Source organism: Ambystoma mexicanum, chromosome 10 (assembly GCF_040938575.1).
Source record: "Ambystoma mexicanum isolate Mex_15411 chromosome 10, UKY_AmexF1_1, whole genome shotgun sequence".
Classification (NCBI taxonomy): domain Eukaryota; kingdom Metazoa; phylum Chordata; class Amphibia; order Caudata; family Ambystomatidae; genus Ambystoma; species Ambystoma mexicanum.
In genome coordinates, this window is record NC_090932.1 from 255,747,498 (window position 1) to 255,759,945 (window position 12,448).

The window sequence follows — 12,448 nt, forward strand, 5'->3', positions numbered from 1 at the left end:
CGATGTGGATAACCTGGCAGTTCATGTCAGGGAGGAGTTGGGGTACACGCCTAATGTCTTAATGGAGGTGGTGACCGGGATGTTGTGGCTGTCAATGATGAAGGTTTTGTATGCGTGCTGTAGTTTTGGCAGGCAAACAGGAGGCCCAATCAGGAGAAGCTATGTTTTTTCATCATTGAGGTACAGGCTACGTGTGGCCATCCAGGTTTGGATGGCTTTGTAGATAGAGTTAATTTGGAGAGTGTCCATGGAGTGGTCGCCAGTGAGGGGAAAAATAATTTGAGTGTCATCCGCATAGTTTGTGTAGGAACTACAAGATGCAAGGAGATTGAACAAAGGCTTTGTGTACATATTGTAGAGTGTTGGGTAGACTTTGCATGATGTAGACATGGGGTTGGCAGTGGCCTCCCAAGTGAAGACTCATGAAGATCTGTCAGCTATGAATGAGGCCACCCAGTTGGCAGCCTCCTGGCAGAAGTGGGCAGAGGAGATGAGGGCCTGACAAAGGATCATATGGTCTACCAGGACGAACGCTGCAGAGAGGTCGAGCAGTAGGAGTAGAGAGAGGGTGCCTTGGTTGTTGGCATAGTTGAGCTGGTTTTATAAATCTAGGAGAGCTTTTTTGTCCATTGCTTATGGCGGAAGCCTGATTATCACATACCAAAGATGTAGTGGTCTTGCAGGAATAACTGAATTTGAAGATAAACAACTCTATCCATGATTTTAAGGAGGTAAGGTACCATAGGTTATAGATTGATAGTTTGTGGGAATGGCCGGGTCAAGGCCAGGTTTCTTGAGCAATGGAGAGATCCAAGATTCCTTCAAGGTGTTGAGTAATGTGCAGGTGTAAAATGGGGAGTTAATGTTATTGGTGATGAGAGGAAGTAAGGGTTCTGTACATTCCTGTACAGTGGCAGCTGGGCAAATGTCACCTTTGCAGTGTCATGGCTTGAGGCTACAGATGGTGTTAGTGGATGTGCTTACAGGTTGGAATTGGAAGGGGGGGCTCTCTTTGGTCTGTGGCCATGGTTGCTGTAGATCGGGTGGATGAAGTGGATCTATGTTTTGCTTTTATATTAGCTTGAAGTTGTGTAATTTTACCTGTGAAGGTGTCTTGCATGCTATTTCAACAGGTGTTTGTCTTTTGTGATGGAGAATGGTGGGGAGATAGGGGTTTGTAATTCCCAGGGGATGGAGAAGAGTTCACATGAGTTAGATGTTGCTTTGGTGATTCTCTCATTGTAGGTGGCTGCTTTGGTGTTAAGAATCAAATGTTTGTACTTCAGGGACAGTTTGGCAAGCTGGGTTTTGTTGGCTGTGGTGGGGTTTTTGTGTCAAGTGGCTTCATCTGATCTTTTGGAGGCTTGTGTGGCTTGAAGATCAGGGGTAAATCAGGAGATAAGACGCATAGGATTCTTGATTTTCCAGGCTTTTAGGGGGGGGGAGAACTACTGTCTCACGTAGCAAGGTACTATAGTGACTGACCACGGCAGTGGTGTCCTGTCTGGTGGGGATAGGTTGGTGGAGAAAGGGGGTGATTTTGTTGCAGGTCAGGTTGCGTGTGCTGTGGGCCATGGTAGTAGGTGGGCCTTGCACAGACTTAGCGTGTTTGGAATCCAGGGACATGGTGAAGGCGATGGTGTGGTGGCCCGACCAAGGGCATGGTCAGTTGGAGAGGATGGAGATTTTACTCTTGTGGTCCACGATCCATTTGAGGATACGGCTGAAGGAATGGGTTGACTCTGTAATGTGCTGGGTGCAACCTAAAGCTCATCAGTCTCCTGAGGCTATTCCAGGATCCTGTCTCGTGTTGGTTATCTTTATTTGATTAAACATCCCTACATTAACTGGGTCCTGGCTAGTTCTTATTACCTAAAAAAGAATACGCTTAACATCAGAATCGCGGACAGCCTTCAGTTACACTCAGCTGAATCGCTTTCTCTCAAACTATCTATCTCGCCCAATCACACAGCCACTGTTCACCTAATTTACAGGCCTCCTGGACCCACATCTACCTTCGTTGAAGACATCTCCTCTATTCTAGCATCCAGTGCGAAGCCTAGTTCCCAAATCATCATCCTGGGTGACTTCAACCTGGGTTACTTGGACAAGAATGACACCAAAGCCTCAGATCTTGCAAATGTCCTGACTGATTTCGGCTTCACACAACATGTCACAGAGCCCACCCACATCAAAGGTCGTACTCATGATTGGATTGCCGACATGAACTGTGCCCTTAATGATATTACTGTTTCCCCCTGCGCTTGGTCTGACCACCATCTTATTTCGTTCTCTATTAACACTAGCCCTCCTGAGGACACACAAAACCTCGCACCTCCCTCGCGCACACAGAATAAAAAAGACATCACTGTTGAGAAACTCTTACCACTCATCCTCCCATTATTGCACGCAGCTTCAGAGTCCTGCACTGACCCCACAGCATTAGTAGACACTTATAATCGTGTTATGCTAAAAGCCCTTAATACTATCGCCCCTATCAAACTGCGTAAACAAAAACCACGGACCCACTTGAACTCTTGGTTCACTCCGCAACTACGTGACCTACGCAAAGAAAAAAGAAAAGCAGAGGCCTCATGGAAAAGTATCCCCTCCCTGGCCAACAAAAATAATCTTACGCTAGCCACCCTGGCCTATAAAGAAGCCATCCTTGCTGCCAAAAAGGAAGCTTATAATAAAAGAATCACCCAAGCCCGCTCTAACACTAAGGAACTGTTTAAGATACTTAAGGAACTGGAGTCCCCTATCGCTCCTCTCAATAAGTGTACCCCTGACACTGATTGGTGTACAAACATCCAAAATGCTTTACTAGACAAAATCACCACTCTCCAAACTAAAATCAAAGCAAAAAAAAACTACCTCTCAAGCTCAACGAGCACCACCCTGAATTATAAAATACAAGCACTCAATCACAACTTCAAACCATTCAGCTTCTCTCCCCTCTCCATCAAGGAAGTAGAAATCATCATATCTAAACTAAAACCTTCCAATTGCCAAGGTGATGCATGCCCCGCTGTCATCATTAAGGAAGCCGCACCCAAGCTCGCCCCATTTATTACCTCCTTCATAAATGCCTCCTTTGAATCAAGCACCGTACCTGACAACCTTAAGGATGCCTGGGTCATACCATTAATTAAAAAAGCCAATCTTGACCCCAGCAACCCCTCAAACTACAGGCCCATCACCACTGTGCCTTTCCTGCTTAAAATCCTTGACCGCGCAGCCTATCTCCAAATCCAGGAGTATCTCGAACGCAACAATCTACTAGGGCTGAGACAATCTGGTTTCCGTCCCAGGCATGGCACTGAGACAGCTTTACTGGACCTGAAAACCCAAATCGAGGACCTGAAAGACAAGGGCAAATTGGCACTCCTGCTCCTCCTTGATCTCTCAGCTGCCTTCGACCTGGTTGACCACCAAATTCTCTGTCATCATCTCAAAATCGCCGCCCACTTCTCGGAAGCAGCCACTTCTTGGATCAGTTCATTCCTTGCCAACAGAACCATGAGGGTCTTCTCTCCACTAGCAGCGGCTGACCCCTCCCACGTCCCCTGTGGAGTCCCACAAGGATCCTGTGTATCTCCCACCCTTTACAATGTGTTTACTAAACCACTCTTTGATATCCTTGATTATCTGGGTGTCTCCTACACTAATTATGCGGATGACACCCAGATACTCATCCCTATCACTGGTGATTTTGTAACCGATTCAAAATCTCTTAATACGGTCTACTCTGTCATCCAGGCCTGGATGGCCAATCATGGGCTCTGCCTTAACGACGAAAAAACAGAGTTAATCATCCTGGGCTCCCAAACTAAACTCGCGAAACTTGACGCCAACTACAATTCCTTCACTATTGACGGGATTGACATCAAAGTGGCCAATGTCACCAAAACTCTAGGAATCTACCTTGATTCTACCCTGTCCCTCACACGACAAACCAATGCAGTTGTCTCTGCATCGTCCTACACCTGCAAATTGATTACAGCCTGCAGGCCATTCCTGACTCCAGACAATTGTCTGACCCTCGCGAGAACCCTCATCTTATCCAAAATAGACTATTGCAATGCCCTATACCTTGGGACGAGCCAAAGAAATCTGGACAAACTACAGGTCACACAAAACAACGCCATTAGGGCAGCATTCAACATACCTAGACGGAATCATATAGCCACTATCAGACGCAACATCCAGTGGTCACCTATCTTGCACCGCATATCACTCAAATCACTTGTGCTCACACACAAGGCACAGAACAATGCAGCTCCAGCCTACTTAATATCACGTTTCTCGCATCACACAGCCACCAGACCCTTGAGGGCTGCCCAGGCGCACACTTTGGACATCCCCAGCTTCAAATTACGCTCAGCAGGAGGGTCAAGTTTTCCGGTCCTTGCTGCCAAGCTCTGGAACTCACTCCCCAATGCACTAAGGAACATTCCGCTTTGCCACGTATTCAAAACCAAAGCTAAACTTTGGTTACGGGAACAAGACATCCTGTAAAATTGTAACGGCTCACAGCGCGTACCCTTCTACTGTAACCTTGGGTACTGCTACTTTGTTGTTATTATCTATGTCATTCTCACCCGTTATGTTATACTGTATCATTGTCATTTTCACCTTTCATGTTATACTGTATCACTACCTATGTAACTGTTAACCTCTTCTCCTGGAACCTGTAACTTCTCCTCTGCAACTTGTAACTGCCTACTAAACATGCGCCCGCAAGCCTCCGGGCAAGGTGCGCAATACAAATAAATAAATACAAATAAATACAAATAATCAGATTCTTGATGTTAGTCCAGTATCCAGTCTTCTTTTATATTAACTGATTAAAGTTGGCACTTATACTAATTGCAACCTTGTCCTTTCTCGGTCTTTCTCGTCGTATTTTCCATCTTACCGGCATAATTAGTCCATGACATTAGAGAAGGGACTTTTCTGACTATGCATCATCATAACAATCTTTTGCCTATTCACCAATACATTCATCCTTAATATATGTATCTAGCAAATATTCTCAATAAGCAAGCTCTTTCTATCCACTTAAAAAAGGTCTCTATGTGTCTGCATAAAATGTAGAGCTTCTGAGGCCTTGTGTTGGCGCTTCAGTAACAATATATGTATCTATAGTGTATGAATGAGCTATTTGAGGCCTTGTGATCTTTTGTAAGTGATTCAATAATCAAATATGTATCTGTAAGTGAATGCATGGCGTACTTGAGGTCTTGTGTTGGCACCTCAATGATAAGATATGTACTCTTAGTAAATGCATTACCTTAGTAGATTACTATCTATATAAACCTTTCTGTTCTAAACTGGCCCTTGCCAATCTATATGTGAGTATGCATATCAAGCATTATATGCATGCTATTCACAAATCTGATCACCCAGATGTTCACATATATCCCTGCCTATGATCCAAATGCTGTATATTGAGGTTTCAAAACATATGTATACCCTAGAGGTAGCTGACACATGACACTATGGGCCTCATCAGAGGTTTGGCGGTATCCCGGTGGGAAATCTGACGGCATAACGCCATTGCAAATATTGTTACTGCAACTCGATCCGGCACTGTTAGCACTGCATCCCGAGTTGTGGTAAGGCTTCTACGCCCCATTTTATTAAGAGTCCATATGACTCTATGGGGCAGTATTGGTGCTAATACCGCTGACAATAACAGCGCAGCAGTAAAAGCGCTGCAAATGGGCAGAAAGTTGGAGGTAAATCTGCTACTTTCCACTCATACTCCAGATTGGGCTGAGTGATAATGCAGCAGTAAAAGCATTACCACCTCATTTTTACTACTCCGCCCCCATGCCCTGATGAGGCCCTATGTCTAATTCTTTTTACAAATGTTGATGGATTAAATGTTCTGCATTGTGTTGCTCTATCATCTCCAGGATACTGGCCAGGTTTAGAGCAGGACATTACATTATTATGCTCAGGTTTTTCGGAGAGCTATTGCTGAGTGCTGTTTGCTCGTGACCTGCAACACAATCTGACAGTGGGGTTACATGAAGTTGGGAAATGGTTGTTGTCCAAAATTAACATGTTGCTGCATCACTTTGCCAAAATGCAACAGAATACACAAACTAGAGTTCAGAGGATGAACTGGGGATATACACAGCTTGTACAATGGGATCTGTCATATTTGGATTTGAGACTTCCATCCTTTCGACTAGAGGTTGTTATTGCCCTTATTTCCCTTGTGGCTCTTACATCAATATCTGTGTTCATGAGTTCTTAATTGATAGAGTGCTCATTATAGGTTCTGGATCAGTGCTCAACAACATGTTACCGATTTTCTTTCTGACATTATCTTTCTTCTTCCTTTGTAGGAAATGGCAGTGAAAATGATGGAAAGGATGATGGTAAGAATGTGCTTTGAAAAAAAGTTATGATATCCCTTTTTTACACAAGTCAGTCATTATAAATCATGTTTGTGTCTCTCTCACCAACAGAACCTAAGCTCTTGCTCTTTATTACATATATGCCATTATCATGGAGAGTGGAGGGATACATCCCAGCAGACAATACTGTTTAGTTATTGGAGCATCAAAATATAGTGCACAATATTTTTCATTGCTGTTGTGTTAAAACTAGGCCTTTTTTTCCCTCCTTTTTTCCCCTCCTTTTAAGAAAATTGAATGTGGGTGTTTTTGCAATGTGCTATCCCCCTCCCCCACTGTCCTCCGCCCACACTTCTCCTGTGTTCCCCTGTGGTGTGTTGTCTGCTTGTTGACTTCTGTGTGCTTTCGTCTGTGTGAGCCCTATTCCTCCGGCGCTTCCTGTGCTGTGCAGGTTTGGGATGTTCTTCTTTTTCTCCCTCACTCTCCTCTCTTGCCTCCTCGCACCCTCGAGGGTGCTCTCAATATCTTCCATCTTCTCTAACTGCTACTCTTATCTCCTATCTTTTCCCTGTCACTAAGTCTGGAAGGACAAATTCCAGAGGGATATCCTGGTCTCCAACCCAGGCCTCCCTATCGCTGATACCCACATCAGCGCTGGCTCCAGACAGACTCTCAGCGACATCCTCTTTGTCATCCCCTCTTCATACCTATCGACCTTTCGTATGGTCTCTGTTCTCTTTCCTTCCTCCTCTTCTCCCATTAATGGTGGCACGCAGGTGGAGGTCCTCATGACACCCTTCAGCCCCTCCAAGACCATCATCAATGTCTTTCTAAAGAGTACTGTCATGCTTGCGTGCTCTCAGCCCAATCTCTTCGTTCTTGATAGGCGTCTCTCGCATCTCATCAATTTACTCCCTTCTCTTGCCACTCCTTGTAATACCTCTCTTGCACCTCTGCCACCTTCTTCCTCCTCTGCCATCTCTCTGGCACCCACCCTTCTCCTCCACTCTGGCCCCTATGCCACCTCTGTCTACTACCTATGCCCACTATCGACCCCTCCTACCTCCTCCACTGGGTGTACCTCATTCCTGCACCCCACCCCAGAATTGTTTCAAATGTGGCAACCTGCTCCATTTAGCTACTCTCAACTCTTGCTCTGCTGTCAAACGTTCCTCTGACATCTGCCACCTCCTCAAAGTCGTTGACCTTGATGTCCTTGCTCTCACTGAGACATGGTTCACGGCCAGCTCTGTCATGTGTGTTGACACTCTCCTCCCTGAGGACTACAAGATCCTCTCAGAGCCCTCAACTAACCAGCCCCCAGGTGGAGTGGCCCTGATCTATCTGGAATGGGTCCCTGATTCTGTCATTCCTATGCAGGCCTACTCTTCATTTGAATGCCTACTCTGCAGGCTCTCTATCTCTCCTCCCCTCTCTCTGACTGTGGCCACCATCTACAAGCCACCTGGCAAGGTCACCCTCTTCCTCTCAGAATGGGATGACCTCTCCTCTTTTCTCCTTGGCTCGACCTCCCAACTTTTCCTCCTCAGAGACCTCAACATCCACCTGAATGCTTCTAATCCCTCCTCTGGGCTTTTCCGCAATCTCACCACCCCTCTCTCTTGGACTTAACACTTTCTTGCCCCTCAAGCAAAGCCTACCCCATCACTGGCAACTTTCTTCTCTGTCATTCGGCCCACGAAGCGAGTGTCAGTGGATGCCTTCGTCTCTACTTTCTCTGGTCCTCCTACTACTGCGGCTGTCTCACACTCTGACATAGCCCTCTCTAACATGCATCTTTCCATCTCCAACACTTTGGACATTCTTGCCCCTGTCACAAGAATCCGCCTGAAGCCTACCTCCAATCACAACTCTTGGTACGACTCGACCTCACCACCCTGAAATGTAAGTGAAGGGTGGCTGAGAGGAAATGGAGGGCTTTGGGCATATCCTCTGACAAACTAGCCTGATGCCTGCTCCAAAGGCAATACAGAGTCTCTGTCCTATGCAAGAAGAGGGTCGACATCCAAGCCCACATCTCTGTGGCCTCTAAAAACAGGGCCAAACTCTTTCATTTTGCAAGGAGCTGGCCAATCTTACGCCAGTCTCCGCCTCTCCTGTTCCCTCTCAGGCCCTCTGCACAGCTCTGGCCTCTCATTTGACCCATAAAACTGTCCTCGCTGTCCTCTTCCTCTCCTTCTACCTCATGCTGGCCCCTTTTGCCTGTCTCTCACTCTCCTCTTCCTTTTTCCTCCTTCGCTCTGACAACACCTGAGGATGTCATTAGACAAGTCCAATCTATGAAGGTGTTTTCCAAACAAGTGCTCCCTGCTCCTCCAGAGCCTTGGCCGATTTCTGCAATCACTCTTTTGCCAATGGATCTTTTGCCTCTTTCCTCAAGCACTCCTGTGTGCATGCCCTCCTAAAAAAAGCCTACTGCCACTCTTAGATGTCCGGCAAATTATTGCTCGATTTCTATCACTCCTTCTCTGGGCAAACTACTGAAAAAGCTGGCCATCTCCCAGCTTACCCTCCACACTGAATCTGTTGGCTGCCTCAATGACGATCCTTCTGGCTTCAGAGCAGCCAGAGGCATGGAAACTTCTCTCCTGAACACCTGTGTAGATGTGCTCTCTAACCTCGAGTCCAGCTCTCCCTCTGTCCTTATCCTCCTTGACCTTTCCTCTGCTTTCGACATGGTCAATCACCCCACCCTGATGAACCAATTCTGCGTGAACATGGGCATCACAGATCAGGCCCTGGTGTAGCTGACTTCCTGTACCATCCCTTCCAGATCCAACTTGGGTCCTTTCTCTCCACCAGCTCTCTTACCACATGCAGTGTCACCCAGGGCTCTATCCTCTCACTCTGGCTATTCAATGTCTAGCTGGCCCCTTTGGCCCACCTGATCGCAACCATCTCTTTGAACTTTTAGTGTTATGCCTATGATGCTCAGCTCTCTTTCAGACTTCCCTCAGCAGCCTCTCCTCCTCTCCTCCCTTGCTCATTCATGACTGTCTATCCATGTTTTAGGATTGATGCGCTTCCAACGATCTTTACTTTAATGCCAGTAAAACAGAGATCCTTCTCATTGGGACCCCTGCTTCTGCTTTGCCTCTCTCACTCTGAGTGTCCTCCTTGGGCCCTCTACCCTCACCTTCCTCTGTGGCAAAAAACCTTGGTGTCATCTTCGACTCCACTCTCTCATTCTACTCCTCACATCACAGACCTTGCAAAAAGGCCCACTTCTAGCTCTACCTCCTTAGAGGTATTCCACCTTTTCTCACTTTCCCCCAGAAGTTCACTGTCTCCAGAGCCCTGGTTCTCTAAAAGCTGGACTAGTGCAACTGCCTGTTTCCCAATCTATCTACCTCTACTCTTCGCGCCTGCAACTAATTCAGAACAGGACTGCAAGACTTATCTTTGGCCTCAAGCCCAGGCACCTTATGTCTCTAGCCCTAAAATCCCTCCACTGGCTCCCGGTGGCCGCAAGGATCAAGTTCAAGACCCTCTACATCATCCGCAAGGCTTTGTGGGGCTGGAGCCCGAACTATACCCAATTCTCTATTCCAAAATTCCGTCCTTCTAGAGCCCTTCACTCAGCTACCTCCAACTCTCTGAGGGTCAGATGCTTTTTCAGGCAGAGAGTGGGGGGCAGATCTCTCAGATCTCTCTCCTCTGCAGGTTCCTCCATCTGGAACGGCCTCCCTGCCCCTCTTATACTTGAGCCAGGCCACCTGAAGTTCCAGAAGCATCTCAAGACCCTGCTTTTCTCCTCTGCCTTCTCTCGTTCTCTTGCTAACTTAGCTTCATGCTGTGCCGACTTTTTGCTTGGTTACCTCAGGGTTTCACTGGGTACCACTCTGCTCCACAACCAGTCTTCCTTTACACTGCCTCCTGGCCTACCATGGGCTTAGGGGCTGCAAATGTAACCCCTAGAGCCCCGTGCCTCCATGCACTTAGCCATAGCCACACTGCCCTGGCTGTACTTACTCAGATCCACGCTTCCCTGATAGCACTTCCCTCTTTCCTCTCCTTTTCGATTCCCCCGCACTTCTATTGTCATACTTGCATGATCCGAATGGCACAAGGCCTAGTAGGATTGTTTGTCTTGTCCTCCCCATATCTTCCTCCCTTGTCTTGAGATGCCTAGAAACACTACTGTACAGGTGTGTTATAAATGCCTTATCCTATTATATCAAAGTAAATTACAATTTTACTGCTACCCAGTCCGGAAACTAAGTTGTTGAAGCCACCTCGGGAGGATAGCTCATGGGCAACGTGCTCGCCTTGGCAGCAAGACAACACGGAGCACCACAGGTTCGATCCCCAGGTCCGCGATTAGAAATCTGTGGGTATTAAGTGCGTTATAAATAACTAATCATATCATATCATATCATATCACCAGTATGTAAAAAAGGGTGCATTATTATCTAATACCCACGTTTCATAAACTTCCAAAATGATTGACAACTTATTCCGTATGTTTTCAGTGCAGAGAACAGATTTCAGGTCTAGAGATGCATCCTTTGACATACCGGCTTTCGTGGCACGGTCCACGTTCTAGTTTCTCCAAGCTGGACTGCGTAATCGCAATCCTCATTGGGCTTCCAACACACTTTCCTCCTGCAAGCCATACAGAAGGCAGCATCAAGGCTCATTCTACACTGGCTCAAACATTCACACATCACCCAGCTTTCTGCAAGCTCTACTGGCTCCCAATACCCCAGAAAATTGCATTCACAGAACTCTCCATAATACACTAGACCATCCACTTCAAGACCCCATCCTACCATTCATAACAAACTGAAACTCATCACCCACACAATCAACAGACATACCAACCAAAATATCTTATACATTGCACTCTGCAAGCCATCCTGCACCCAAAAACAGGTATTTGTATTTGTATTTTTATCGAATTTGTTTAGCGCTTGACACCTAAGCGCTGTACAAAAGAATCAGCAGTACAGATCATGTGAGCAAATAATCAAAAGCCAACATACCAATAAGTAAGAATGAGTCTTAAAAGAAGAAAAGGACGAAATAGAGGGTAGTAAAAAAGGAGGAGAGTTCACATACTTAGGATCCAAAAGAACAAAAAAACTGTATGGTGAGGGGGCACAAGGGGCAGGAGGAACAGTTAGAAGAAAGAGAGATTTAGAATGTAGTGTACAGGCAGGAGAGTAACAAGAGCCTAAAGGAGAAAGGTAAGGAGGAGCAAGGCCATAGAGACACTTAACAAAAAAATACAGAGAAAATTAAAAAGCAAGCAGACAAAGAAGAGTGAATAGAACCAGCTAAAGAAGGAAAACATACAAAAGATTTGTAAATCATCAATGTACAAATGATAGGCAAAACTGAAAGATGAAACAATAGAACCAAGAGGAGAGGCATAGAGAGAATAAAGATGAGGACCAAGAACCGAACCTTGAGGAACACCATGTAAGAGAGGAAGAGTGGGAGAAGAATAACCAGCTAAGAGACAGAGAAGATAAGCCCTGTGAGCTAGGAGTGAAATTAATTTAACACTGAATCCGAAAGCCCATATTTGAAAGAGAGGAAAGAAGAATAGAGTGATCAACCGTATCAACCATATCAAAAGTGGTTATCAGGTTTCAGGTTTTAAGTAAACTTAACTTCCATCTTGTCTTCCTTTTAGGAGATGGGCTCTCCCAAAACCATAGTACTTTACTTTCCAACATAAAATAATCTCATAACTATGCATTGCATGGTGAGATAAGATCTTTTCAAATTCGATCAAATCTACTTTGATGGGCATGAAGGTGTCACTGCACCTTTAAATAGTTTGATCACTCACGTTTTCCGCTGATCACCTACCTCAACATGTGGTCTACCAGTTTTTTGGAAATCATACAATGTATTCTGGGTTGAAGGCAGTTTGTGTTTTCATTCAGCTCTCCTGCTCACAAGGATAGACAAGTGAAACCTAAGTACCCAGCTAAATATCCAACTTTGCTCATATTTTGACCTGTCTGATAATTTATGTATTGAATGAGTTAAAATGCCTCAATTGCTCAAATATCCTGCTGCAGCCCTGGTCTGCAACTCAG

General features: G+C 45.8%; 1 protein-coding gene across 17 annotated transcripts in view; it reads left to right on the top strand.

Annotated features, from left to right (window-relative positions):
- LOC138491330 (E3 ubiquitin-protein ligase TRIM15-like) overlaps positions 1-12,448 on the top strand; it is a 362,853-nt gene that overhangs the window by 208,793 nt on the left and 141,612 nt on the right. For 9 of the 17 annotated variants that reach the window (XM_069617789.1, XM_069617794.1, XM_069617791.1 and 6 more), the window contains one exon: positions 6,363-6,395. The exons of the other annotated variants lie outside the window; for them this stretch is intronic. In XM_069617789.1, coding sequence (XP_069473890.1) covers positions 6,363-6,395 — 33 coding nt within the window. The remainder of the gene's footprint in view (positions 1-6,362; positions 6,396-12,448) is intronic. 17 annotated transcript variants of the gene reach the window in all.